Source organism: Cheilinus undulatus, linkage group 16 (genome assembly GCF_018320785.1).
Source record: "Cheilinus undulatus linkage group 16, ASM1832078v1, whole genome shotgun sequence".
In the NCBI taxonomy this organism is placed as follows: Eukaryota; Metazoa; Chordata; class Actinopteri; order Labriformes; family Labridae; genus Cheilinus; species Cheilinus undulatus.
Window position 1 is genome coordinate 14,021,630 of NC_054880.1, and position 26,875 is coordinate 14,048,504.

Below are 26,875 nucleotides of genomic sequence, written 5' to 3' on the forward strand. Positions count from 1 at the left end.
ACCAGGAGACGAGCCTTGACTGGAGATGACGACTCCGACCCCGAGGACAATAGACGCAGAGCCACGGTGAATAACGATGCATTCAGAAAAGTTGGCTTTGTGGTGCCAGCTTGAGGCTGTGTGTGACTGCATTCACAGAGGGCAAAACAAAGTCACTGATACTAATTAGATTTCTATTTACAACTAAAATCCAGCCGTTGATTTTGACTCATTAAAAAGTTTAGAAGAACAAAGCCAAGAGGGCGATCCTCTGAAGAGAAAAATTACCACGGTCTGAAAGTTAAACAAATCCAACTGAACTAAACCAAACCGCTTGGTTAAACCACAGCTTTATATATTTCATTATGAAAGTAATAATTGCTTTATCTGTTGGTTGATTTTTGTGTGTACGCCAACGGTAGCAGAGGCCTGATGCTATTGAGTGAAGGTCATAGGGCTCATGGTCAGTCCTTGCTCATAACACTTGTACCACAGAAACTACCGGTCCTTCTTTCTGACCCACCACAGTACTTTTACTGCCTGGCATTTGGAAGCTTAGCTGAGGCACGTAACCACCAAGCAATAGTTGCAGTTTCACATAAAGGTTCCATGTGCAGAATTGATCAGTCAGACTGTAGACTGCAATGCTCACCAGTGGAATTTAAAACTGACACCTGTAAGATGCAAAAATCAAAGATGGCAGAATTAGTGGGCAGTGCATGAATAAAAGGCTTATTTTTAGTTCATTCAAAGGTTTTATATAGGCAGTTGGTTAAACACTAATTTAGACGGGGCTACTTATCAACATTATGCTTCATTTTTATCAAGTTAGTTCTGCTAAATGCTACTAAGCTAAATACTGCGCCTTTAATTTAAGCAATTTGTGCCTGATGTTTGCTGCTTCTGCTTCGATGTGGCGATAGCTTAGGTGATGTTTTTGGGTTGTCTGTCCATCTGTCCAGACCAAACTTGTGAATAATTCATCTTAAGAAAACTTTGAACTGATTAGATTTTAGAGGTCAAAGGTCACAGTGATTGGGCTTTACACTCCTCCCATGCTTGTGAACCCAGGATCTCAAGATCACACTGAGGGGTTTTCTTCAACCTTTGCACAGACACCCACTTTGACTCGAGGATGGAATGATACGATTTTGGAGGTCAAAGGTCAAGGTCATGAGCCACGTTGTAACCCTTGCTTTTAAAAATCAGAAAGCATCTCACTGCAACAGAAGAGGCTGAAGTGGAGTGGAGTATGTCCTGGAGTAATGTTTACCTAGACGGAGGAGACAAAGAAGAGTTGGCTGTTAATAAAACAGGGATCTTCAGGACATCAGGACATCTAAAACCTATAAAGCCACAAAGAAGGAAGCACAAATCCTGAGTGTTTATACTGCAAAAGATTTTTATTTCAACCGACTGTTGAGTATGTACAGGAGAATGTTTTGTACATAAATAGGCAATAGTTATAAATATCAGCAGTTTGGCTGGTACAAAATTAAAAAAGAACATATTGTACATTATCTACAAGTGCCACTTTGGGTTTTTGTATAACATTGTTTCCTGTTGGATTGTCCATATTGTCCATTCACATGTTTTCTGAGCTGCACCGCTCACGCAGTCACAGCGGGTACACAGTATGTGTCCGTGGGGTGGTGGTGGTGGGGTATGTGGCATTTTGGACGACAGAGGACTGAGGGGGCAGTTTTACGCATGAGCGTATGAAAGAGAGGGGATTACTGAGCTGCAGAATGATGGTGTTTTTAAAGTCTAGAGGGGATTATTAGTTGCTGGGTGTCTCCTTCAGTACAAACAGCCACGGTCATCAGCCACTTAAGACGGCGGTTGAATCACAGATGCCTGGAGCGGAAAAAAAAACAATATTCATCATGAGCGGTCATGGCACTGGGTGTGAATACTCCGACTGTGTGAAAACAGAAACACTCTCTGGTGGTTTGTTTGTCCGTATCAGCTGTTTGTGACACTTTTATCATGATACACGCTCTTTTTCTGGCAGAGAATTTGTACACTATGGCTATTTACAGCTCTGGATGTACAATAAGTGCACTCAGCTAACATCTTCAGTCCTGTTCTGGCAGAAAAGTCATTTCGAACACCTCAAATTAAAGGTTTTCATCACATTATGTAAGACATCGTTCAGTGGACTACTTTCAGTTAAGTCCTCGACCTTTCAGACGCTTCAGGGGTCCGATAAAGAATGTTAACAACCCCCTATTTAATGACAAAATAAATTAATCTCTACACACATGGTTACAACAACACGCACACGTACGAACATGCAGAAACTGCCCCACAAACAGCTTCACAAAAATTTCATTGCTATGACAGCAGGTGAGTCATCAGTAGCAGCTCACATTTGGTCCCTGAAACTGAGCTAAAACATTCAAACGGGCAGAATGGACGATTCAGCGTTCAGTTGACATAAAACTGGATTTTACATCAATTATCTCGAATTTTACACTTAAATCAGAGGGGTAATCTAGTCTAGAAAACCTTTCTTTTCCTCAATTTCAGTATCAAAACACTCAATACACACTCTGTTTCACTATTTTTAAAATCCACAATCATCTTCCAAACAGGCTGCAACTTCTTCTCTGTGCAATATCGCCCTCTTGTGTGCTAAGCTGGTATAGAAGGTGAGTTGTGTCAGTTACGTAACTCTCACAAATACACAGCGTTTACCTTTAGACCCACTAAATCCACACAGCACACAGAATTAAAAACAAACACCTGTTTCTTTTTTGTTGTCTGATTCATGTCAGGGAAGTTTGGGGGCTTTTTGATACCCGAGCAAAAAAGTGCAAGTGTTTCTGAATCAAACTAATAAACCGCGGCTGTGATATCAATAAAACAAGACAGAGATGATTAAATAAAGCTAGGAATTGAGCATTACTTTGGCATACTCTTCTCACCCTGCGTTAGAGCTGTGCACATGAAAGTGAATTAGAATTTTAGGAGGATTTATGAGCCTGGTAAAGAGCATAAACTTAAATAAAAAACAGTATATCTATCTGCAGTGCCTATAAAAAGAATTCACCCCTTGGATGTTTTACCCTTTAATTGATTTCATAAATCAACCATGGTCAATATAATTTTGCCTCCCCACACACACACACACACCCACACACACACACACACAAAATCTCTAACATTAAAGCAAAAAAAGATTTCTACAAAGTAATGCCAATTAAATTCAATATGTGATGTAAAATAAGTGACTGCATAAACATTAGCCCCCTTTAAAGTGACTGACCTAATTCAATAGAGGTCCAGCTATGTGGCACAAGCAGTATAAAGACACAAGTGTCTGGAAGGCTCAGTCATTGGCTAATCAGTTTTCCTGGCTACCATTACACTATGAAGACAAAAGAACACTCCAAGCAACTCAGAGAAATGGCTACTGAAAAGTATAAGTCAGGGGATGGATACAAAAAAAATTTCCAAGGCACTGAACATCCCCTGGAGTTCAGTTAAATCTATCATCAAGAAAAGGAAGGAATATGGCACGTGTGTTAATCTGCCTCGATCAGTCCGTCCTCACAAATTGAGTGACCGTGGAAGAAGGAGACGAGTGAGAGAGGCCCACAAGACACCTATGACTACTCTGGAGTCACAAGCTTCAGCAGCTGAGATGGGAGAGACTCTGCATACTTTGGCCCGTGTTCTTCACCAGTCAAAGCTTTATGGGAGAGTGACAAAGACAAGGTTACTGTTGAAGAAAACTCATTAAATCTTAACTAGAGTTTTCCAAAAGGCATGTTGGAGACTCCATGGTCAAGTGGAAGAAAGTTCTTTTCTCTGATGTGGCCAAAACGGTGCTTTTTGGCCATCAGACAAGACGCTATGTTTGCCGGACACCAAACACCGCACATCACCACAAACACAGCATCCCCACTGTGAAGCACAGTGGTGGCAGCATCATGCTGTGGGGATGCTTCTCAGCAGCCAGCCCTGGAAGGTTTGTAAAGGTCGAGGGTAAAATGAATGCATCAAAATGTAGGACAATTTTGGAGGACTAACTTATTCAGTCTGCAAGGGAACTATGGCTTGGGAGAAGACTTCCAGCAGGACAACGACCTGAAGCATACAGCGAAAGCTACACAGAAATGGTTTAAAGAAAAGGTGAATGTTCTGGAGTGGCCGAGTCAAAGCCCAGACCTAAATCCAATAGAGAATTTGTAGCTGCCATGAAAAGAGCTGTTCATGTTCATGCAACGTGCCAGACCTTGAGCAATTTGTGTCCAGATGTGTAAGCTTGATTGAAAGCAATCCACACAGACAGCTCTGTGATTGCAGCCAAAGGTGCATCTACTTAACATTGACCTGAAAAGGGTGAATATTTATGCAGTCACCTTTACATTACACATTTTTATTTAATTACCACTACTTTGTAGAAATCTATTTTTGCTTTTACATGAAAGAGATTTTTGTATTTGTTCTTTCAAAAAGCCAAATCATATTGACCATGGTTGAGTTATAAAATCAATAAAAGGGTAAAACATCTGGGGGGGTGAGTACTTTTTATAGGCACTGTATTCTTTATCATTTTGAGTTAATACAGTAGCTTCAAGCACATTCTTTACTTTATCTTTATCACAGGCTTCTGTATCCTGGATTGAGTCAGAGTATTTTGATCGCACGCTATGCTAAAACAAGGCAGAGAAATCTCAGTGCAATATGCAACTTAAGGAACATGGGTTAATAAAAGAAAAAAAAAAAAAAAGAGGGAGCCATCGTAAAAATGGCTATATGAGCAGCAACACTGTCCGTCTCGGTGGCTTTCCATGTGGGGGGTTTGTCAGTGCTGACAATGTTAGTAATACAAGAATGGGCACAGGAAGGCTGGATTCCAACATTGACACTGATAATCTGCACCAAGACTTGCAGAAAAAAACGTCAGAGCTGACTCTCAAGCAGCAAAACAACCCTTGTCAATACCGAAATATCTTTCTTAAACCCTGAAGACCCTGATCTTGATCTCATGCTAACAGACCTGATTCAAACCTACAACTCAGAGCTCAACAAGGCCTTTTTCTGTCTCATTTAAATACTCTAGTAAATTAGCTTGTTTGCTTTAAGGTGGAGGGTTAGCTGAGAAGACTAATGCTACTTTTGTGTCTGTACAGTAAAAAAAAAAAAAAAATCAACCAGGAGGACGTTAGCTTGGTGAAACACAAAGGAAAGGAGGATGGGTTGACAGAGGGTGGTTCTGCCTAAAGGTAGCAAAATCAAAATAATTGCATTGGATTGCATTGAAATAATGTTTTAAAAACAGGAGAAATATTGTTTTGTTCAGCCCAGACTCCATTATTCTGACATTCTGTACTCTGGAAACAGTATGGGAAAAATTCACAAACTACATCTCATAGAAAAATGAGATGTAGCTTCAAAATGCAGCTTCAAGGCTTTCAAGTTGTTTTATCAGTTTTGAGCACGTCACCCCTTTTCTTGCTGATCTTTACTGGTTACCAGTTACTTTGAGAATAGACTTTTAAAGGTCATTGCACCTTTTTATGCACACAAGCATGGTTTGAGGTCCTCTGGCCAGAATCTAACCTTGTGATTAAAGGTGTCACTATCAGGGCCCCAAAGGAGAACAGGCCTTTCTGTTCAAGCCCCAGAGGTCCTTTGCTGTTCCCATGGTTGATCATGCCTACACTTTACGGGCTCCAAAGGTGGACTGGTTGTTATCACGTACAACCACAAGCTGATATGTGCATGATAAATGCAAACACATCGACACATTTACTGAGACATTGACACAAAAACACACAACATCAAGCCTTCAACAGGACATGTTTGTGACACTCCTTCATGTTTTTTTTTTGGACTTCCTGAAGAAGGCTTAATGCCGAGATGTGTCAGAGTCTGTTTGTAAGGTCTACATTACCATGCAATGAAAATAAAGGAATTTTAATTATCTAAAAAGAGTGCCTTGGAGTTTTTTTCTGGTCTCTTCTAAAACTGCTTGTATCCCATTCCACGGACTCTAGGAAGCACTCATTTTCACAGAAGTTCTTTCATTTATTTTCTTAAGATTATTTTGGGGCTTTTTTACCTTTACTTAAATAGGACAGCTGAAGAGAGACAGGTAATATGGGGGGAGAGAGTTGGGGGAAGACATACACCAAACAGCGCCAAATCAGGAATCAATCCTGTGGCCACTGAGTTCAGGACTGTAGCCTCTGTATATGGGTGCCTGCCTGTGTTTTCTGGGGGCGTAGTGGTAAAGTAAATTTTGGTTCAATATATACCTCAGTTTGAATTGAAAAATAATGTTACTGGGCTGCTGGCTGCTTTGTGGTAGTGTCTGTGCAGAGGCTGTTGAACTCAAGTGAGTGGGATTGTTTCAGTTTCAGCTTGTGGCTTCCTGTGGCATGTGCTCCATTTTCTCTCTCTCCAGTTTCCACTCTATCCACTGTCCTATCCCTCAATTAAATACATAAAAAGTAAAGGCACGAAAGCCCCAAAAATTTTTTAAAATTGCTTCTTTTGGGGGAGTTATTGGAACTATTTCTTTGCTTTGCTCATTTTCTTTGCTAGCGACTCCTGACCTCCTTACTGCCAATAAACAGTCAGGCACGATGCCCCTCTATTAAACTGCAAATTGATGTTTCTTTAGACCAAACAAACATTTATAAAGTGTTCAAAAGTGAGCCTTCAGGCTGCTGGTATTCAGATTATGCTAAGCTGTCTCATGGCTGTAGCGTCATGTTTACTGTGCAGACATAAAAGTGGCCTCCTCTTAGCAAACTCTCAGCATTAATCACAAACAAACTTATTTTCCTCATGTCAAATATTCCTTTAAATCCTATCGGAGCTCTTGTTGGCACTCAATGAATGAATATTCCTATACAACAAACCAAACGTAGCGCTGATGCTGGTTTTCTCCTCATGATTTCACACCTCTTAGGCAAAGAGCTTCTCCACGTTTACAAAGTGCAAAATTCAAAGCTGCATCTCGCTCGTGAGGTCGATGGTGCAGCTTTTAAACTATTAAGGGGAAGGAATGATCATTTTAATCTTGAACACTGGAGAATAAGAGGTGAGGCTGATGATTAACACTGAGGAAACACTGTGTTTCTGCTGATGAACAATGTTCCTGAAAACTCCTCATCGCCTGACATTTGTTCCTCTGCGGATCATCTTAATTGGTCATCAGACCATCATTACAGGTCGTCACTTCGCCGCTTTTTTTCCCCAACAAGTGCAACAGAAAGCCTTCAAGAGTCAGTGGCCACAAAGGCGTCTGGATGTCCAGAGAAGGCTGTTGGCACAAAAAAGTGATGAAGCTCTCAAACACCTGAAACATGGCTTTCAAGTTCAGAAGCTGAGCACGGTGCCATTTCTGCCGGGCACGAAGACGCCCGGTTTCCTCTGTGATTGTGGCAGTAATAGAGCACAAACACTGGTTGGCCCTCTGTCTTTCTCTCTCCTGCATCCACGCCAAAAGGTCCAGAGAGCCATTTCTGCCTTCCATAAACTCGGCCACTTTTGAGCATCTAGAAGTCTCTGATCGGCTCGATTCTCTCGCTCTGGTCTCAGCGTATGTCCTTCATCTCCTCGAGCGGGTTTCTTCACAGGGTGGCGAGGATTCGTGAGAAGGAGATGATGACGGAGAGGGTGGTCTGGCCCACGCCGAACACTAAAGCCTCCAGCGGTGCCATGTCCTTCCCTGCTACGCGGTACACCCCCGCCACCGCTGCGCCTGAGGGGGAGAAACACAGAAAGGCAGCAGAGTTAATACACAAAGAGAGTAAACAGATGGGAGGGCTGGCAAACACAGCTGTCTGTCACGGCCTGCCACCGTTACTGCAGACTGACTGTTCACACTGAGGACAAACTCCAACTCCTACATCTAATCCATCCATCAGCTCCAAGCTCCACGAATTCTGCAATTAAACTGTTTTGAGGTTGCCATTTAAAGATTCTGAAGCATTCATGTGTGAATAAAATTTTTAAGTGCTTTGATATTTTTTCATGCCATGATTCTATTGATTAAATAAAACAACTTCAAATGTTCAGTCATATTTTAAACCCAAAGCTGCTGCACTGTCTAAACAGCAAATATATGGTAAAAGGTGTGCTTAGTAAAACTACATGACCTCCTCCTTTACTTCTGCTAAGCTGAGTCTTTTGTCTTCTTGCTGTCCTAATCATTTGACTCCATACACACTGATGTAAACATGCAGGGTGACACTGTGAGCTGTGTGTGTGCTCACAGTCAATAAACCGCCCTTTTTCACTGATTAACACACATTAATTATAAACTGTCTTTCTATTTTTGGGGCCAGCTTCAACCCATCATGCAGAGTGATTCACTCAGTGGGTCCTGAGCTCCTGCCTCACACTCACACTGATAAAGGTCTATTTACACACACTGATCTCACTCTGTGTAAGGTAACTGATGACAAAGCAAGGATTGAATAAAATGTGGTGCATCAGGAGAGAAAAACAGATAAACAAAGAATAAAAATGGTGACCAGAGACATAAAGCATGCAGACAGCAATATATAGCATTCACAGAGACAGGAAGTAGAGGGTAAAGACAGAACTGGAAAAAACGATGCTTCTAGTTTAGTTGGGGGTCAAATCAAAGTAGTTTGATACAAAGTCTAATAAAATAAAATTTACCAAACATATTTTTCCTGCATTGGTCTCACACATATCAAGAGATAATGCTCGTAAACTCTTTCAAATCACATCTTTAACATGTGACTTTGTACACAGTGCTTAATGGGAGCAGCATTAGCTAAAATATTACCATCGTTTCCAGAAAGATCTGCTAGTTTATCATTGATATCATTAATCGATGTTTTGTAACCATACAGAGGAAATGTGGGTCTACGATTAGAGTAATAAGAGGTTAAAATATATCTGACTACCTTACTTGACGACCCAAGTTTGAAAAAGTGGAGGATCTTTTATCCTCCTCAAACTTATTTAAACTTTGGCTGTGCTCAACAACCTTCAAATAGATGCTGTTAATGGACGTAAGCTTCCATGGAACCCAGTATCTTTCTGCCCCAGCCTCAACGGCAAAAGGGACGTGTTTCTTCCTGGGTGCCACTCCTAAATAAATAGTTGTCTGCCAATTTCCTGCAGTAATCTGTGTAGTGCACAGTTTGTAAGTGGAAAGTCTAGAATGCTTGAAATGTCAGTACAAGATACCTGCAAATCATTTTATGAAGATCAAAATATCTAAACCAATAGCAGTGTCTCATTTGCAAAAGATTGGCCTGATTCTAATGCTAGCAAACGCTGGCGTAACAGTTAAAAAAAATGTGACCCCGTTGATGACTATTAACCAAAAAAGATGTTGAAAACAGAGAGAGGATATAAGAGCCTCTTTGTGCAGTTTTCTATTAAATACATATCAAATAAGCATATTTTGATATTTCAATGAAAACTTCAAGGCATATTTGCAAGGAAAGTTAAACAGACATCCATGCTTGTTTAGGAAAAAAGCCTCTTTTGTTCTCAAGTTTCTCTGTTAGTAAGAACCCTCAAGTTGACTCACATGTGACAGACAGAGTCAACAACATTTGAGTTAAGCAGTCTAATTCTGTTATGTTTCCTTTTGGCCCTTTTATGAACATCTTGATCACTGTTATTGACTAAAATCTACAGCAGCCTAAAGTCAACTTCACTACCTCTGCTGTCCACTACAGTGAATGACGTCGGGGTAGTCACAGTCTACAGTGGCCTATACTGCTTTCACACTGCAGGTTCCACTCACTCATTCACATCACAGTCACACACTGGTGGCAGATGATGCTATGTAAATCATTAATATGAAATGATCCCGTCCATATACATTCTCATGCTGCTGACACAGCAGTGGGAACAATATGGTTGTATTGGAATTAAATCTCAACTTTTCTATTTTAAGTTGTGTACTCTGGGATATGAACTGTTGCTGGTTCCCTTATTTCAAATCAGAGTTCACTTGTATTTACAATTATAGGACTTGTATTACTATATAAGAGACATACTTTAACAAGGAATTTTAATACTTATTTAATACATAATAAAACATTCTGACATTGGGCTCCTAATTTGGTCAACACTACATCCTACCACTCCCACAAAGTATCTCTACATTACACTGTGCCTGCCGTGTGACTATAGAGTAGAACTCTTCTCAGTTTCTGTGTTTGAGTTGTGCAAAAGCATAAATAAACAAACATTAATTTAATTACCACAGGCATATCCTTCGGGGCCTCCTGATGCAGTTGTCTGATTTGTAATTCAGCCTTGCAGCACTGCATCATTTTGGCAGATTCTGAACTGCATTATTAAGAGTGATAGAGAAATAATAGAGCCAGGAACCAGCTTATGTTATCCCTGTGCAGTGGTAGCCATGACTTTTCCAGCCCTCAATGACAATCTTAAACCACCTTGATGAGTCGTTTCCCCCACTGTGTTTCGATTTCATCACTTTACATTACATTTTTAATACAAATGCATCACATGGCAAGGGATGTCTTGTAACAAGGAAGCACCTATCTTTATTTGTCAGTGCCAGCGTGTCCTGATCGAGGCCACTCGGCTGAAACAGGGAAGTATTCTTCTACTTTATTCTCATTCTTGCCTACCCCTCTTAGACAAGAGTGTCTGTGATGGCCTCAGAGACCACTTCACCTAGTAAGCTAGTCCTTGGTTTGATTTTTTCTAAGCTATACACCCATAACTGAGCACCTTGTCTGATTTAAAAGTTACTTGACATATTTAGTGTGCCAGTTCCCATAGTTTCACATCACAAGCCAAGAACAGCCCTAATGTTAATGTTATGACAGTTTAAAAACAGTGTTTCTTATGTGTTTGGTTAACTAATTCAAATTTATTTTTGTGTTTTTGCTGCAAAGATGTTGTAAAAGTAATTCAAATTTCAAAATCCTCATATTTCTCTGACATTTGAAAAAAGCAGGAGGACAAAAAATGATCATTTGACTTTTAAACTTCCATCTAGGCACAGTTGAAGCTTCCTGTGCTACATATAATTCAAAGGAGGGTAAAGAAAAAAACAGTCTTAAGTCTTTCTCTGTCTCTCTGTCAGTTTCTGTCCTCCTCTGTGACACGAGTCAACACTCCCTTCCTCTCACGCTCGCTCTTCCTCCCTGTCACCTCTCCTCTTGTTCCTCTTTGTGGCTGACTGAATGCTGAACGCTGTTGAGGGCAGTCTAAAAAAAGGAACAAACAAATTAAAAAAAAAAAAAGAGGAGTAAGTGGACTTACTGGTGATGACGCCTCCGGAAAGTGAGGCCAGGAAACCCACGCTGACCAGCACCAGCGTGATTAGGCGGCCCCACTTGTGGCGCTGCAGCATGACCAACATGAGCAGGCCGACCGCCCCGTGGACAAAGAGCGAGGAGAAGAGACACCAGAGGAACACCCAGTACCACATCTCTGACAGAGAGACACAACAAGGGTAGAGTGTTTGATCAGATACTGACCAAAGACATGAAAATACAAGGACAAGACTTAACAAGGAAACTTTAAATAAAACGAGTGAGTTGTGAGCTTAGAATTTTGCACCTTCATGACAAGTTAAAAATAAAACCCCTTAAGCAAGTGCTTTAGCAAAGATAGAGTAAATGTTTGGCTCAAAGGATTCTCATTTCAAAGTGAGAATAAAGTACCTACTCCTCCCTGTAAAGGTATAAATTCATTGCCCTGGTTGCGTAGCCTTACAGATTTAACAGCTCAGATAGAAATGCTATCCCGCTCCATGGACCTCTGGCTGATTTCCTGATGCATTTTACAGATTTACACATACCGGAGCTTGTTTGAGAGCACATTGAAGCTACAGATCAGGGTGCATAGATACTCTGTAAGGGAGGATTTCAATCTACAGCCGCCACTAACTCAGTCAGGGCTCATGAAGGAAGCAGCTGAGCGCGGTAATGGACCTGAGGTTGAGATGTATAAAACCACTCATGGGGAGATTTCAGACGAGCGACTGAGGGTGAGACATTAAGCAGTAAATGGAAGATGTCGCCTGAAACAAGAGATCAGGGTTAGCTTTTGTGAATCTTCAGCTGGACGGTAGATAAATCATCACACTAGAAACGTTTACTTCTTATACCTCCATTTATTATTCTGATACCTGGACTTGAGTATCTGATTTTAACTTTTATGCCTCTGATTGATTACGGTGACGTTCTTACTCTCTGATCAAGTTAGGTGGCCTTCATAGACCACCCATAGGCTAAATCATTGGCATATCCTTTTATATAAGGCTATACCAAATCTGCTTCTATGATACTTGGGTTAACCCAACCCTGAACCCAAGTGCTAGAAGCTACAGTCTTTGCTCTGTCACAAAGTTTACTCTTGCATATCTGTTCCCCAAGTCTGCCTTGAAATGAGTAAAATAAATTTCAGTTATGGTGCTCCTGCAGCCTGGAATCTACAGGAGACCTTTTGTTTTGGTCTCTTTGAATCTTTTTAAATTTAGATGGAGGGCATTAGAAGAAGATGCATCAAGTTGTAGATGTTTTGATTGATGATTTTTCTGCTTGTCTGAGTCCAGACTTACATTGCAGTGTCATTTAGCAGACGCTTTTGTCCAAAGTGATGTACATCTGAGAGTACAACACAAGCAAAGATCTAGACAGGAGGAAACAAAATCAAAGTGCCACAAAGTGCTTCAAGTCCAGTTGGACATAGGAGCTGCCATGCAGTGTTAGAGGCAATGCACATGGTGTATAGACGCTTTTTTTTCAAAATGAGAAACATCAGCAATGAAACAACCAATAATCAACCTGAAACCTTTCATCATCACCATCAATTACTTTGTCTTCACCAACAAATAATGACCAAAGTACCAAGTGCTGGTCACTCACAACAGTGCAAGCCAACAGTGGTCAGGGAACTTGTTCTACCACATGGGACAACAATGGAGAATAGTTTAGCTAAGTACAGAGCTGAGCCTTTAGCTCTCTCTTGAAAGTAGAAATGGACTTTTCGGATCATATGGAGTTGGGTAATCACTCCCCAGAATATCTCATCAAGTGAACTTGGGCTTAATATCTGAGTCCAGAACATTAGTGTTCCCACTGATCAAGTGGAACCTGACTTTGGGGTCAAGTGTACTCAAGTCTTGGCCAGGGTCCCTTATTTGAACCACTATCACACATAGGCCCAATCCCATTTCTCCCCTTAACCCTCAAGCTCAACCCTCAGTCTTAAGGAAGGAAGAAGAAGGAAAGCATGTTAATATTCAACCAAATAACATATATAAACACCACAACCACGGACATGTTCAGCTGAAAGTCACCGTATAACACGGCCATTAGCTAACGCCAAAAACCAGTTGTAACTAGGGTGGCCCTTTCCACATCACCATAAAGGAGGACACTTTGCAGCCCTTAGTGAAGCAAGAATAATCAAAACAAATAAGACTCCAGTGTATTCCCCACTACTATACCATTTTTTTGTCCATGATACTGATGTATCAGGAACAGCTCAAAATTGAGCAAGGTAACACCCTCAATCTAACCCCTTAAGCTCAACTCTCGGGAGTATTTGGACAGCCCTCGCACTTCGCGGGATTGCGCATTTTGAGACAGAGGGTTAAGATTGAGGGTTAAGGGGAGAAATGGGATTCAGCCATAAATTCCACTGACTCTATGTCTAGCAGTTTTGCTTCAACTGTGGGTAAAGGCATCTCCAGCTGAACTGAGCAGCTGCTGTAACTGAAAGAGAGGATGACTACTCTGTTAACTACACAAGTATGTCTGCAATGTTTTGGTACCAAAATCTATATAAACAGAAAGCTTGATGATAAAATACAAGAAACAATCCAATAGTTGGACTTCTATTTTTGCTGCCCTAGCATTAAAAGAGGTTGTCAATATCATTTTTTTCTTCTAGAAATGATCAAATTTTAAATTCTTGTGTCGTTAATATTGTTGATATTTGTAATAGGAAGGTACTATTAATGCTGACATCTATACTGAAACCCTAAATTCATCATAAATAATTTGGTCATCATCACATAAAAATTTACCTAAACTAGTTGGCATTTTGTGGTGCTGATATCAATACTATACAGTACTATGCAGAACTACTATGCATGTTTGTGCCAAAAATTGAGGCAGAAGTCAGGCTTAGATGTGGCAGGTAAGCTGTCCGATGGCACCATTGGGTGTCCTTACATATAACCAGGGGTATGGGAATATAATCTGTTGAAAACAAAAAAGTCACACTTATGGCGGTGTAAGGGGTGGATGTGGTGAGTGAGCATGGCCTAGGGTACTATCCAATGGTTAGTAGGGTTGTAACAAGGGGTGTGGATAACCCAAGGGCCCAAAAACTGCAGGCAGTCTCCAGGCGTATTACCAGCAGTGAAAAGGACCAAACAGAATAGGTGCCACTGAGCTCAACCTTGGCTGCTGAGCCACATAAGTGAGTGTCTACAGGTCCTGAGATGGACTTTGGCCATCCCTTTCCAGCCCCAGGTTGTGGCACATCAGCCCTGTGATGACTCCTTAGAGCACTGCATGCCTAAAACTTGTGCACATAACTGCACATTCATACCATTATTAATACCAGCCCTTTCATGTATGTTGGAATAACTCTATGAACATCAGCATTGGCACTGGACAGTTGGTCCAGTAGCAGAAAGAAATAACCCCAACAAATAGCTTGATGCAAATACTGACAAAAGTCACCTAAACAAGCTCCAAAATCAGTCAAACCCATCTTTAAATGAAGAGAAACCGTGTCAAGCATCCTCACAAGACTCAGGCTTTGCTTTATGAATCTGTCTACAAACATCGTGTGGAAATTGGACACAAGATCTCAGCCCCATCCAATACCCCTCTTCCTCTTCCTCCTCGTGCCTTTCTTCTTCTTTCTTACTCTCAAACAAACCGATTTCACTTGGGAGAAAAAAGGAAAAAATACTCTGGCCTCATTGCACTCCAACAGCGAGGGGCTGTGCTTTGAACCACTGGCATCATGGGAGTAAAGAGGAGCCAGCTGGCCTGGGGATTAAATTCAAGAAGAAAAGAGATGGAGTGAAGGAAGGGGGCGTCCAGCATGGATGGGAACTACCAATCTGAAAGCACAGGAATGTTGTGTAAAAGCAAAAGCCTGTTTTGTTTGTACGCCGAAACGTAAACAGGAAGTGTGACATTGTTGTGTGTTGTAAACATCTGAAGACGAAGAGTATTTCTCAGCCCAAAGGGAGCTCTTTAGCGTATCCATCTACTCTGGTTGTTCCACAGTCGGCTGAGCGCCTACATCTACTTATTGATCAGGTAATCAGCTGTCGAGCCAGGCGGAGAGAGTCGTGACAGCACAGCAACACAACGGCTCTTTGTCCTGCGCATGACAGGGCACGTCACACTGTTAGATCACCCGCTGCTGCTGTCTCTATACAACCATAGAGGTCCATCTCACAGGGAAGGAGAGAAACAACTGTGACGGGGCGAGGATAAAAGGAGGCAAAGGCATTGATACAAGATGTATTTTAGGCTTAAACTCACGTCCTCTGTCTTTCGTCCTCTGGTCTGTGACCCAGAAATCGAACAAGGTCCACTATCTTTGCTGATGTCTTAACAGTTTAAATTTGTCTTTGAAAAAGACGAGGAGAGAAAAGTTGAAAGGAGCAATGAGGACATATTGTTCAGAACTGCAAGAGAAAATATATTTCACCAAGCTTTGATATCTCTTATACAAAAGTACCACTGAAAAATGGATAAAACCCACTGTTAAATGACAGCAGAGTCACAATCTACATCTAAACATGAACAAAACCCAGTCTTAATTTCAGTTGAACCTAATGAACCATAGATTTTTGTATTTGGTTTCAATCGTTTGCTAAAAGGATACTCAAAAGTACAGGCCACCGCCCACCCTGCTCCATAACAGAGTTGGTTCTTTTTGGCCCATGAACTTTCCATCCAGTAATGCTCATAATAGCTGATCTTGTTCTTCCATAGAACTACTAACAAATAATCAATAATCATGATTACATGCTTTGATTAAAGACAAAAGAATTACAGCAGCAAACAGCGCACAAATCACTCTCACGCACTCCACTGTCGACTCCATTTCAAGGTCTGATTGACAGAGTACATTGTGCTAATCATCTTCAAGCACCAATACTCCTGTAAAGTTGAACGGTTTTGTGCTGTTTGCTCTTGTGAGTCTGAAGGAGGAGACAAGCTGTCAAGTATCATTCTCATTATGACATGGGGCAGATTCAGTGGCAGCTTGGGCTGGCCGAGAACACCTCTAAAATCTGGTTGGCACCCCAAAATCATCAAACCCACAGACCAGTTTTTCCAGATGAAAACTAATGTATATGGGAATTTAGTGATACTGCTGATCAGTTAGGGTTCAAATCTTGACATTTTAGCCAAAGTGTAAATTCTAACCTGACACGCCAGATGGATGTGTGAACCTCCCATAGAGTGTGTTCTGGAAAGGGCAGAGCCTTTGAAAAAATTTTTTAAAAAAAGCTCAGAGGGTGACTGGATGAATGTTCTGTCTGTCACATCTTTACGGGCGGATCAGAGCAACAAAAACACGTGACATTGTAGGTGTGCACTGCTACCGAGGAATAAACTCCATAGAGAAAAGCATAACGTGAACCATGGCGACTGCAGACATGTCAGTACACGGCTTTTGTCATTTTTGAAAAGAAAAGGTATGTGGTCCATAGTGGAAAAAGTCTGGACACTGCTGATCAAGCCCATGATCCAGAAATGGATCAAGATCTTCAATCATCACAAATGTCCGTTTTTGTCAGTGGACATACTATAGTTAAAGGAAGTTGAGTGGAAGGGACTTTCATGGACACATAGGGATTGATATTAGAAGTTTCTTCATGATACAGTTCCTCATAGATACTTTAAATCCACTGGAAAATAACTTGAAGTTAAAACTTTAAAAAATAGCCAAAATAAGCCGATACACTCTGTTTCTGGTAGCACTCTTAAGGCAATCTAAGCTCTGCCTAAGATTTTTTGAGTAGACTATGGTTATATTGCTCTTTTGTGATTAGATCCAGTATTCACATCTCTTCCTTGCAGTAGTTTACACTTTCCATTACTGTAAATGGAAATAGAGCCAATAGTTTTTCTATGATGCTGCTAACAGGCCAACAAACCTTGGCAAGATAAAAAGAAGTACAATACACATAGGAAAACTACAAATAAGGCTAATTAAATGTGTTACTCAGACAAAGCTAGACATGAGAATAAACGCTTGAATCAAACATTTAGAAGTTGAAGCAACTGTTTTTCAGCTCTTGAATTCCCCTCCCAGCAGACAGTGAGTGTCTACAGCAGGTAGATCCTATTTAAAAGTTTTTACACTGACAGAAAGATCGCTTAACAGCACTTTTGTAGACGTTTGCCACTAAAAACCACTGATATGCCACTTGATGAGTAAAATTCATTCTTGTGCCTCTCCTTACAAAGCGAGTAATGAAGATAAGATAAGATATTCCTTTATTAGTCCCACAAGGGGAAATTCCCAAAATAAAAATGAAAATGAAAAGTACCCAGACATCCCTCTTGGCCCTATTAGTGTCCTCATCCGGTTCTGGTCACACAGACTGGGCATCTGTCGCTCAATTTAAGCCTAGACGGATTAACACGACGCTCAACATAGGAGCACGTCAGGCCAACGGAGGACACGTCCTAAAACCACACCTCCCTCAGAGCAGCCTGGGAACCAGTGGCAGAGAGAGCCTAAGTATATTTAATCAGCAGTTTAATACTGAACTTGGGTTTTTTCATGTAATGCTCCTTAAATACTTTTATCTCAAAACACTTGTCGGACAGCTATAGCTAAAAAGTACTTCTCAAAGGACTTCACAAAAATACTGTACAAATTCAGTAAATGCGGAACTGCTCAAAGTCTCAGGCCACCACTTGATTTGCATTGGCTTTGTTGCAATGGCAGCCTAAAAGCCAGTTCAGACCAAAGATTTTTAATGCAAGAGGAGTTTTAGGACATCGCAGCTGTTGCAGCTCAGATTAGGCCAGCTGATGGTGTTACCTGCAATTCAGTTTGTCATCTTACAACACCTGGTTTAAGAACATAAGGCATGTCGTGTTTCAACAGTCAATCAGCGCTGTGGACTCCTGAGTGGAAGTCAGCAAGTCACACCAACAAATTTGCAAACATTACCATCAGTCATATCCCAGGTGAAATATAGTCACTGTGGATAGAGTTTACTTTGTCAGCCTCTCTGAACCAGTGGTTCCCAAATGTGCCGCACACTGGTGTGCCTTGAGGAAATTCCAGGTGTGCCATGGGGATTTGTACAACCATATGCTATCACCAGTATCAACTAAAGGTACTCTTATAGCCATACCTGATACACCAGATGGACTCTTACACATATCAATGGCATGAGACATTTGTCTCATCTCTCTAGCCAATGGTGACTGGGAAGAGCAGAACCTTTAAAAAACTCTTGCAAGGTGATCAGACAATCAATCTGTCTGTTACATTGTCTACAACAAAGTATATGAACTAGTAGGCTTGGCCCACCCTAGGGCTTGAACTACATAACACTAGCTTAATAGGCAGCCGTTATCACTGTTCACTATCAGTGGAGCCACTTGATAAATTAAACTTTTGTTGAAGCTGGTCAGGAGAAGAGCAAAACCATCTTTGACAAAAAAAAAGCTTTCCGTGTGGTTCTTTACTCTTCTTTTAATAAAGAAATATCATCAGATTCTATTAAAACTGCCACTTCATCATCGGCCGCCATTGTTTACCAGCTTGAAGTGCAACTAAACCCTGCCTTAGCTGGTGGCTCATCTTCCTTAAATGACACTAATTGGTCCATTCATTCTCAGAGTTACATTCATTTCAGCTTGAAGATTTGAAAGATGGGTCTGCCTGACGACAGTACAAGCAGCTACAAGACAGGCATAAAAAGCAAAAGTGGAAACTAAAACACAGAGAGTGACTTTTATGGAAAAATTACACCGTCCTTCCTGGTTGGAGTGGTGTGCAATGGCATGACGTCAGAAAATAGCAGAGCAGACTGTTTAACTGATCTCTTCATGACTCCAGTCTGAGCTGGGCTCAAAGTCTTAGTCCTTCACGAAACCTGATATAAAATAGAAGATCACTTTGGAAGACTTTAAAACAGTCTCTCTGGTACTCATGAATCAAAATTGCGTAGAAGCTAGCACAGATTTGGGTGTAGGAATCATCTTACTACAAGGTCCAGGTGTATAATTTATGAAACGTGTACCTAGCCAATAACGTCAGCTGAGCAGGTGTTGAGAAATGCAGCAGCAGAAAACAATCAGTTAAATCCCACGCCTCCGCCTCACCTGCAGAGTTTACAACATGGAGGTACCTGCCCCCAGGTCAGAAAGGAAAAGGAAAATTAAAAATTGTTCTTTTGTAGCCTGCATGTGAAAGAAAATTACATCTGCAGTAATAGCAATGTTGTGGACAATCGGACTCCAGCTAACATTTAAATAGCCCATTTAATTCATCACAATGATTTACCCTCAGATTAGAATAGAATCAGTAATCCTAATTTGAGCTATAAAAATTTGGTAAGATCTCTGTGTGTACATGAGCTGAGACCTGGTGTGGGATTTTTAATATTGTGTACATATGTCCTACGTTTCCTGATTATCTTAGTGAAGGGAGTGAGTAATAAATATCAATTACCATTACTGTAATAGATGACACATTTCAATATAAACACATTTTGACTTGTAAGTCTTTGGAGAAGCCAGATCACATGGCAAGGACCAGCTGGATAAAATCCAAAATAATGTGTAGAGTAATTACAATGACCTTCATCTTAACCAGCAACAACAGAAATTTTCATAATTGGATGCATCAGTATTAACAACCTATGAATGCCATGTACAAGAATACTGCCAGGCACAGATTGTATTTTACTGTATTACAAGCACTTTGACTTGACTGTACATTTTGCAGATTAACTTTAAATAATTTGATTTTTAAAAATGGAGTATTGTGGTACTGGTACTTCTACTGAACTGAATCTTTCTTCCTTGATTGCCAATCACCACTGATAGGTGGGGTCAGGCACCAGCGCACGCTGAGAGCCAAATGTCAGTCAAATCTGTCTGTGGTGGATAAATGGTCACCTGCCCTGCTGGCTATTATTTACATCTACATCTTAACGCCTCTGTTAAAAGGACTTTTTGCTGTTTTTTTAGACTGAAATTTAACAAAAAGGATACAAACTTGTAGGGCTCAACTGTTTAGTGAAAATGCATGGCTGGTTATGGCTGATAGAAATGACTCTTAGCATGTGTTTTAAATCAGGTGTTGAGTGCTGATTCAAACATGTTATTAAACAAGAAAGCAGCCCAGGTGGTCGCAGCTCAGAGGTACACCTATGTGGTGGGAGAAGTGCCCCACACAAGTGCTGTGTCATGTTCAGTGACACAAGCAGCCAAAACACACAGTCACAGCACGGCATTAACTTCTGCTAATCCGCAACTACAGATCGAGGTCTTTGTCAGCACGGCAGCTTTTGAGCTCGCCTGTCAACTCTAAAGTATTTATAAAAAAATCAAAAAAAATCAAAAAAAAAATCAGAGGATCGGGAATTTTAGTTGTTTGATACGAGGTCAGAGTTTTGTTGCATGAGCACACGGGTTGCTGCAGAACATGAACAAGTGGAAGTGGCATGACTGCAGGCTCATGCAGTGGGAGATCTGCAGGGGCGTCGAGTTCATCCATCAGCAGGAAGAATGATGGATTCGTCCCAGTATAGGGTGACACAGAGAGGAGGGCTACAGCCGGCTGGTAGTAATACAGCTGGAGGTGTCTTAAATTACACCACTGAGAGATGTGTAGTCCAGCTCAAAAAAATCAGCTGCTTGCTCAACCAAGGACTCAAATCAATGAACTATTTCAAATCCATATTCATCTTTAAAGGAAGACCACAGCTTAAAGATACAATGTGAAGAGTTTTTGCACTGAAATACATGGATCAATTTAAAAACTAACCATTCCTATATTATTCATCTATATTTTTTCAATTGAGGTCTTACAGTATCTCATATATTTCCTTAAATGTTCAAAGATGGAAAAAATCTTCATTTTTATAATTGTAACAGGTTGTGTCTTGTTATGGAGGCTGCGAAATTCAACTGCCCAAACTCACCTCAGTAACATAGAAACCCTCGCTGACGCGCTCGCAGCAGGTTGAGACTAGCACTGCTCAGTGCTGCCTATAAATTCTACTTTTGTTTTAAATTGAGGACACTGCTAAAAAAAGTGACACCTCATAAGGATGTATTTAGGAAACAGAAAACCGACTTTTGTTTTCATTCATAAATTTCTCACAATGAGGAAGAAATGCACTGAAAAAGGCACTTCTGCAGTCACGCTGGAAGTGAAAGCAGAGCACATGCGCACTCTGGGACTGCTTCCAGTGTGAATGTGGAAGTGCACATTTTAATGCATTTCTCCATCATTATGAGGGGGTCATGAATGAAAACAAACGTTGGATTTCTGTTTAGTAAAAATGAATTTGTCATATTGTGTGTTTGCTATGGTTTAGAGCCCCTTGGCCGCAGAGTTTTACAAATTGTGCATTTTAAGTTTTATTTACTATTCCATTTTTATTTGGTGTATGACTTGTTTTGATTTAGTTATTCAAATGTAAAAAAAAAAAAAAATTAGGAGCCATAAAAAAATTGTCGTTTTTGGTTCTGCTTTTAGTCTCCTCCATCTCTCAGGGGATAATAGTCTGTAACAGTTCTTGCTAAATGCTTAAAGTGCCTGAGGGCTTGTCTTCATTTTGGTGTTTGGAAAAATGGTGTTCAGCAGGTTATTCCCACCTTTAAATGCAGGTGTTCACTAACAGCATTTTCAAAACAAAACCAACACAGTTCAGCGTCGTTGATGATGTGCATCTTCAGAGCAAGCTATTCTTTCTCTTTTTTCTTCACTGCGCTCACGTTCTCAGTTGAAAATCATTGTCCTGGTCTCTTTTCCTGCAACCAATCAACATTAAGATAAGGCAGGACTTGTGAAAACAACTTGATCAACAACAATGGCAGGAAAAAATCGAACTGACTCATCTCACTCAGGAACCAGTTTCCAGGTCTAGAGCTGCTGTTAATGCCAGAATACAAAGCCTTCACTTTTTTATTAGAGATGTACTGATTGTGAAAATAGAGCTGATACTGATGTTTAAAATAACTATTTGAACAATTGCCAAAACCATGTTTTTTTTTCCGATAAAACCTTTTGATGTAAGACTTTAACTAGGCCAACATTTTCTCTCATGTTTGGTCATAAAAACAGATAAGTTTATTCAACAGGGGACTTTATGCCCATTAAAAACCAAACAACTTTAACAAGTTTGCAGTTATGTGTACACAATGTTGGTTTTAAATTGACTGGACACTAGGATTGGGTGGTATCTGTTTTTTAACACCATCATACTTCATTTAAACCTTTATCAAAATGCTTCATCTAAAAAAACAACATTTATAAGGCGACGCTTACAGGAGCGCTGGAAGTGATCTACAGGTGAACACTGTTCTCACACAAGTAAACACTTCAGGACAAAAGTGCAAAGTTTTTCTTTTCCTACTTTCCACCCAGATGTACGCTCTCTCCCCTCCCCTCCTCCTAGAGCTAATATGAGAAATAATAACCAACTATTTTCATGTAGGATCTGGGAATGTGACGTAACGTTCAGTGTGATTTTAAACAGATAAAAGACTGGCCTTAGATATTATTTCTGCATTGTGTGACAATGCCAAGCTCCGTTTTGCTGTAAGTTCACTTTATAGGAAGCTTAAAAAACATTATAGAATACTTCAGTGCTTAAAACAACCAACACACACGGAAAGAAGTTCATCTATTTAACTTAAAAAGCAGTCAACAACAACTAAAGATGTTATAATGCGTTAAAGTGGCTTTTGCATAGATATGATTATGGTGTGCCTTGAGATTTTGGCTTGATCTTCAGTATGTCTTCGGTAAAAATGTTGAAAACCACTCTGTTACCTTAAAAGGTTAAGGGAAGTGCAGGAGTAATTCTTGAGGATCTCATCACTATGGGGAATGTGTTTCATAAAACACAGACTCATCTGGGCCTGCCCAAACAAATATTTAGTGCAACTTTTCAACTTAAAATATTAACATGACATCATATCACCCAAGGTAACCCAAACAAAGAGGATTTTCAAGCTCTAAAAATTAGTTTTGTGTCTAAATGTAACTCTAGGATGATTATTTCACAAGTTTTGACAGGCTTGTTGTGCTTATCTGGTTTGGCCATCGACACTGCAGCTTCCCTGCATGTAGTTTCTGGGTCATGTGCAATCTCTCTTTCTGTTATCACTTTATGAGAAAATGTTTAGTTTTGTACTGTCCAATTAAGGGCTGGTTCACTGAATTTGATTGAAAAGTATGGTCAAATAGATTATGTCTTCTTCATGGAAGGAGTTTTTAAAGTGGAGCTTGTTTAGACATATAGTCTGCAAATGACCGTTGTCCTTTCATACACGTTCAGCCATGGTTTCCTGAACACTCATATTTTTAATCTTACAGAAAAGATTTTCCTTATATGGTTTGCAGAAGTGAAACTGCTGCCAGAATGCAGATCATAAACAGGAAATCTATTTGTTGCGGCCTCAGAGAGGGCAAAGGGGCTGACGTCTTTTAAAAGTTGACATCTGCTTTCTGTATTGCACTTCTCTCGTTGTTCACACACTCTCCCTCTGACCTTATTTACGTCTCAGGAGGTTGGTTTTCACCTGGTTGGTAAACTGGGGGGGGGGGGGGGGGGATCAGGTGGCAGTTTCATGCACCCTTCTAACTAAAGTCTGTGCATCAGCTCCTCACAGCTCTGGTCTCACTGCTGCAGCTCTGCTTCTGCAAACTTCCACAAGCGCTGCAGCTTCCTGCTGAGTCAGCACCATTTAACTACCTCTCTTCATGTTCTTGCTTGATGAGTTTCTCAACACAGGATGTCAGCTGTGTGTCATAGGATGGGTCTGTGCCAACTCAGCTGTGACCTGACATCCGTCTGAGCTTCACTCTCACTCTATGGGGAGGAATTCAAGAATGTCTATAATCCTGTGTTTATGTGACAGAGCAGTCCTGTTGTTCTCTACAACCCCTGTTCCCCCCCAAAAACGTTCAAGTTCTCATAGATTAAGCAGCAGGAAAATGCTGAAAAATGTTAAACAGATGGCGGTTGGCAGTTTTGTTGTGTCAAGTTTTTGCTGAGGAAGTACGGCCCGTCTGGGGAGGAAAAGATAAAATGCCCACACACACTTCTTCTTTTTATGTCATGCGGATCTTACTGACCGTGTTTCAACCTCTTCCTTGAAGCTCCCTTTAAGAGATCCTCAAAAGAAGGTGTATAATCACTTTAACCCCAGTAAGAATACTATCATAGCAGCACAGTCAATCATATCCACATAAAATAAAAGGTCACAAAACCAGCTTGCAGGCTTTAAGGTTTTCTTTTGGTGTAAATAATACTGACAGCCCTCAGACCATTAAAATGCTCCATCATATATTTACAAGCTAATCTGGCCTGCCCCTCCCGTTCAAAATTACATTAAGAAAAGCATCGATTTTACTCATCCTCACTATTACTGGAGTCTAGACCATTCCTGACAGACAGCCTGCTCAGAGTTGAGGGTGCTGCCTGTAATTGCCCCTTCATAACTGGACTGCAAGACAAAAGGGGGGAGGGGGAAGAGGAGGGATACTTAATTTACTACACAGCCAAAGCGCATTCACGCAGCAGAAAGATTAATTAGCCGCATGTTGTGATTATTTTCTTGTCATCCACTGCCTCTTCAGGCGTGGACAGAGGAGTGGCTTTTTATCATCGTATCCGGAATTCACCAGCTGGGGGCGGGGGGGCTGAGGTGGTACCCCCTTTCCATGGGACCCGCTCTGCCCTTCCTGCTCACTAAAGCATGTGAGATGAATTATATCACAAACGTAGTCGGCTTTAAAATGGACGCACTGAACCGCCAGCAGCGACTGTTAGAGGCAACACAACTCTCCAGTCCACGCTACTGATGGTGATGATGACTTTAACATGAAAACAGCATTCATTCCGCATACCTGTGAAGTGCTGCAGCGTCGTGCCTTGCACCCAAAGGCTCAGCACTTGCTGCACCGACAGATTAACAGAATAATCCCTGTTCGTTGTCATGTTTCTGCCGCCGCCGCTGCCGCCGCCCGGGTTCGCACCCCTCTTTATCGAATAGCTGTACTTGGCTGTAGACGAAGGCATGGAGGAGACCGGGGTGGCATGGGATGTGAGGCGGCTCTCCCCGGCGCGGCTCGCCTCTACCGGTGCCTCTGCTTCGGCTTGACGTCCGTCTCCGCTGCGGGAAGGGAAGGGCCGCTGACAGGTCGGTTCATCCTCGGTGGCGTCGGTGGCGGCTGTGTGGAGGCCATGATGGGGATGGCAGCGGGAGCGCAGGCAGGCAGACGCACGGTCGGCTCGTCCTACATCGGCTAGCCCGGCTACATAACCCTTAAAGGGCCAGTCGCCTACTTTGTGAGGGAGGGGGGTTTACAGTTTACGTTGACACATCTCCGGGATACTGACGTCGCTTCATGAATGGGGAACAAAAGGAAAGAAGGCGGCGAGAGCGCAGAAAATGTGCGTAGTCAAATGTAACGTTATTACGTGGCAACGTAATTATGAAACAATGTGATCGATAGCAGGCTATAAATTCATTTTTAATATATAGAAACACAAACACAACATTTCTCGGTCGTTTGGGACCAGTTGAACACATTTTGTTTGACTAATGTGAAATTAAATATGCTTTTACGTCAACAGTCGTCCGTTGGTCCGCAGCCAAACAACATGGTTGCTAAGCGACACATCGTTGTGAACCTTTATGTCTACCTGCTGGCTCATCAACGCAGGAGACGATCATTTCATTATGTCAAGATTTTAAAATAGCAGTTGTATCTAAATAAACTTTTCTTAATTATATCTTTAACAGTAGTTCAGTGTTAGTACAGCCTTAACACTACAGTCAAATAAGGAAATGCTACTGCTGGGGCGTCGCCCACGAGGACGGATGGATGCAGGAGCTCTCCGTGGTGCTGATTGGTTCCTGCAACGTCACCCAAACGCCTGATGTGATCATGAATAATATCATAGGATACATCTGAGCAAGGCAATACGGGATGGTGAGACTACAAGGGAGGTTTTTTTAGGGGAAAATTACATAAGATCAGTGGCGGACTCAAGATGTTTGAGGGCCAGGGGCAAACACGGTAGAAAAAAAAGGCATCTGATGTATGCAGCGGGGTTACACACACAAAAAAGTGAAATATTCAACATGAAACTGATACGAAGCTTAGAAAAGACTCAACATTTTATGGTTACATCTCATAGAACTCTGTAAAAAAAGATGAGGCACTATTAACTATCTAACCACTGATTTCATAAAGATGGACAAGAAAGGATGTTAGTGAAAGTAGATGTCATACCATTTTCTCCACTGCTGGACATGCATTCTGTCAGATTTCATCCACTAAAGGCGGCATCCTGCTCACTGGAGGGAAACCCAGTCGAGCATTTTATCACTTATTGTCCACTGAAAGGTCAGTAGAGTGAGCAATTTACCAAGTATTGTCCATTTAATAGGCACCCCTGAGGCCACTTGGTCAATTTTGTCTACATAGATGGTACATAAGAGGGTATATTGTCTAATTTGTTCACTCCGAGGCACTTTATCAAATTTTTTGTTCGCTCAGGTCACTTTTTTGTCCACTTGGAGAGTACATTAGATGGTATTTTGTCCAATTTTGTCTACATATAGGGCACTGAACCAGGCACTCTGTCAAACTTTGCAAAAACGACACTAAAAAGGCACTTTGTCAAATTCTGTCC

General features: G+C 41.2%; 1 protein-coding gene across 2 annotated transcripts; it reads right to left on the reverse strand.

The window, feature by feature from the left end:
• Positions 1-1,373: 1,373 nt before the first annotated feature.
• tmem170b (transmembrane protein 170B) lies at positions 1,374-25,578 on the reverse strand. 2 transcript variants are annotated; one of them, XR_005993078.1, is made up of 4 exons: positions 25,081-25,578; positions 11,236-11,406; positions 7,301-7,705; positions 1,374-1,836 (listed from the first exon to the last, which is right to left on the reverse strand). XR_005993078.1 is itself a non-coding variant. In XM_041809041.1 (3 exons), exons 1-3 carry the CDS (start codon positions 25,250-25,252, stop codon positions 7,575-7,577), a joined length of 474 nt encoding a protein of 157 aa, XP_041664975.1. In that variant the 5' UTR covers positions 25,253-25,578; the 3' UTR covers positions 4,411-7,574. The 2 variants fall into 2 exon arrangements, 1 of the variants encoding a protein (XP_041664975.1); XM_041809041.1 differs by lacking the exon at positions 1,374-1,836 and having other exon boundaries at positions 4,411-7,705.
• Between the last annotated feature and the right edge of the window lie 1,297 nt (positions 25,579-26,875).

Excerpts from the sequence above, each read along its gene's own strand:
- tmem170b (XM_041809041.1), bottom strand. The coding sequence starts at position 25,252 with ATGCCTTCGTCTACAGCCAAGTACAGCTATTCGATAAAGAGGGGTGCG. Across the intron at positions 11,407-25,080 it reads GACGCTGCAGCACTTCACAG|AGATGTGGTACTGGGTGTTC; the intron begins GTATGCGGAATG and ends TCTCTCTGTCAG. Across the intron at positions 7,706-11,235 it reads TTCCGGAGGCGTCATCACCA|GCGCAGCGGTGGCGGGGGTG; the intron begins GTAAGTCCACTT and ends TCTCCCCCTCAG.